Raw genomic sequence first — 3,065 nt, 5'->3', positions numbered from 1 at the left:
AAATTTAAAATTTGATTTGTAGGTTTCTAAATGAGATGCGTCCTGACTTCATTAGAGGCCTAAAACTAATCAGAAACTTCAATTTTTCCATCTTCTGCTCCCTGCCACAGAATCTGAGGAGAAAATTCACCGAAGGTTTAAGTATACGTGAATCCTTCGGATAGCTTCAGACATTTGAGCTTGTATATACAAAAATCAGTACAACCTGTGCATACACAATAAATGCCCAACATTATCTGTCCAATACTATACATAACACAAGAAAGGTTCATCTATATAAAGTCTTTTTCAAACTATGCAGGACCCATCACTACAGAAAGGAGTTAGCACAGTTAATATTTCTTCTATGAGCATACAGATGCATCACTGATTTAAAGGTGTTAATGAGGTACCTACAGTTTATAAGACTGGAACATTTTTGACCCTTAGCACATCTGTAAGATTTTGGCTTTCAACAGAAATGGTTCTATTGTAAATAGGATCAAAATGTGCACAGAGGTTGAGGAGAATATATCACTGCAGCACAAGTCAGACACCTTCTCTGTAGACTTGTTTTGAATTGTTTATTGAGGTTTAAGAAGTCATCCACATTTCTATAAATATAGACATTACTTGAGTAAGTGACTTACAATGTCACCAGTGCAGGTACATATATAACCAACATACAAAAGCTCCACTGGAAGCTACTTCAGTTTATTCAAAAAGGACTAAGATGTATTAAAAAAAAAAAACAAACAAAAAAAAGAAAACAGCTGTCACTTTCATTTATTGAAGACACTAAAGTGCATTTTTGGTTACCTTCTGGACAAACAGCTGCTGGTTAAAAAATTTGATTTCTTTTTTTTCCTAAAACATATTTAAGTTATATTGATTGACATTCAGGTTTGTAGCTGTCATCCCCCTGATACATGGCAGCATGTAATAAAGTGTTTTATTACATTGCTGGTTGAGTAAGAGGAGGAAATAGATTTTTTTTTTTAAATTATTTAATGTTTCCAACGAAAGTTTAAAGAGAATCTAACATTCTGATGAATTTTTACAGCACCACTAAAGTTAGTCCTAAAAATCCAGGCTCTGTTATAGCCCTTTTAGTTGCTAACCAAGTATCTAAAGAGTCACTTGAAGCTCTGTACCAGTAAGAAAAACTACCCTCCCTTTTCTGTCAAGCACTATCCTGCCCAGTTAACACTGTTTGCACACTCTGTAAACAAGAACAGCTTAAAGCATAATTAAAGCAGAACACAGGCCCATCTTGAAAATCTTCTTCCCCAACTCCCTCCCTCCCAGTAGTGTCAAATGTTTTGAGTGTATAAAGCATTATTACATTCCTAACCACAAAATACTTTAATAAGAGTCACGATAAAAAAAAAAAGCATACGTTGAAGTGACATAGCAATACCACTTTAATAAAATGGGGTATTTTGGGGAGATACAAGAAGTGCTCTGCTAAGTTTAACTTCATCTTTACTTCATTATGATTTATTTTTATTGCCAAAAAAGTCCTAACAGAGCAAACATGTTGCGATTACTAGAACCACAACAGCCTAAGTTGTTCTTTACAGCTCCTTTACTGCAATTAATTTACTTTTAATTGGATAGATCAAGGACATAATACTCATCATTCAAAAATAAATTACTAATTTTGAGTATTAGCTTAAGTCTGATTTAATGCATAAGGATGAATAGCTACCTCTAAAAAATAAAAAACCTTACATATGAAAAACATGCTGTATATTGGGAAATCACTTTTCCATGCTTCAATGTGCTGTTTACATTTTTTTAACTCGTCAAAAAAGTCTCTTCAATCAGTTGAAAAATCCACAGCACATAAGCTTCAAGTATCTGAACTGAACATGAGTCAATTTCAAAAAGTGCCAAATTAAAAAAAACACCCTACACATGTAGCCAAGCTTCCATAGAAATCCCCAAACAAGATAAAAAACAGCCTCTTGAAATAATGGGTTACTAGCTTCATACATGTTTTTAAAGCTGTATAATGTTCACCTAAACACTCCACTTACGAGCATTAGAAGTTTAAAAACACAGAACACCTTCAATGCAAATCGCTTGCAGAGGCACCCTCAAACGTAGGAGTACAACACTAAGCAGAAAACCTTCGTCTTATTTGGCTATTCAGACATCCATGTCACATATACCCACCCATCCATCCATTTCCTGATAGTATTACATCATCTATTAGGGCTTCTGAAATAATGCAGAGCCATAAACTCAGAAGAGACTATTTAAAAAATAAAAGTTCCATGAGCACACTGCCTTCCACAAGGCAAGGTTGTGCAACTGATTGTTCAACGTAACTAAGCTTAACGGCATCCAAACAAGCAGGCCTGGGTTTGGAAGCTGTCTTATGTCAAATTTTGACCACGTAACTACTCTAAAATAGAAAGGTCAAAACAGAACTCATCTCTTCTTTTTCTGCTGCCTCAACATTTTCCTTCGCTTAATTATCATATCGTATAGCTTTTCCAGTCCCTCTTTGAGTCCATCTCCGATGATTGCACAGGTTGGCTGCAAATGCCAGGGAGTCGAAGAACTCAGCTCGCTCATCGCTAACATCTTCTCGATTTCAGAAAGAGAGAGAGAGTTTCTCAAGTCCTGCTTGTTAGCGACTATAAGGACAGGCACTCCTTGATTTTCAGATATCCGCGTGATTTTGTGAAGTTCCGTTTTGGCCTCCTCCATTCTCTCGACGTCGACAGAGTCCACCACAAACACAATACCATCGGTGCACCTCGTGTACGACTTCCACAGCGGCCGCAGCTTCTCCTGGCCGCCCACATCCCAGAAGTGGAACGTGACCGTTTTCGAGTTGCCCAGCGTCACTTTGATTTTCTCCGTATTAAACCCTTTCGTGGGGACGGTGTTGACGAACTCATTGAACTGCAGCCTGTACAGCACGGTCGTCTTCCCAGCGGAATCCAGCCCCAAGATCACGATATGGAAGCACTGAAAAGAAGGCAGGCTGGACAGGATCGGCGTCTGATCCGAGAGTCCATTCCCCATCGCCGGGCGGCGAGGTGACAGCGCGCTGCCGCTGCCACTACCAC

General features: G+C 38.3%; 1 protein-coding gene across 1 annotated transcript; it reads right to left on the bottom strand.

Annotated features, from left to right (window-relative positions):
- Positions 1-549: 549 nt before the first annotated feature.
- Positions 550-3,059, bottom strand: ARL4A (ADP ribosylation factor like GTPase 4A). Its single transcript, XM_010712536.3, has one exon. The coding sequence runs from the start codon at positions 3,019-3,021 to the stop codon at positions 2,419-2,421; it is 603 nt and encodes a 200-aa protein (XP_010710838.1). The 5' UTR covers positions 3,022-3,059; the 3' UTR covers positions 550-2,418.
- Positions 3,060-3,065: the final 6 nt, after the last annotated feature.

Source organism: Meleagris gallopavo, chromosome 6 (assembly GCF_000146605.3).
Source record: "Meleagris gallopavo isolate NT-WF06-2002-E0010 breed Aviagen turkey brand Nicholas breeding stock chromosome 6, Turkey_5.1, whole genome shotgun sequence".
In the NCBI taxonomy this organism is placed as follows: Eukaryota; Metazoa; Chordata; class Aves; order Galliformes; family Phasianidae; genus Meleagris; species Meleagris gallopavo.
Note: the sequence above shows the minus strand (reverse complement) of the source record. Positions and strands in the feature narration are given on the sequence as shown.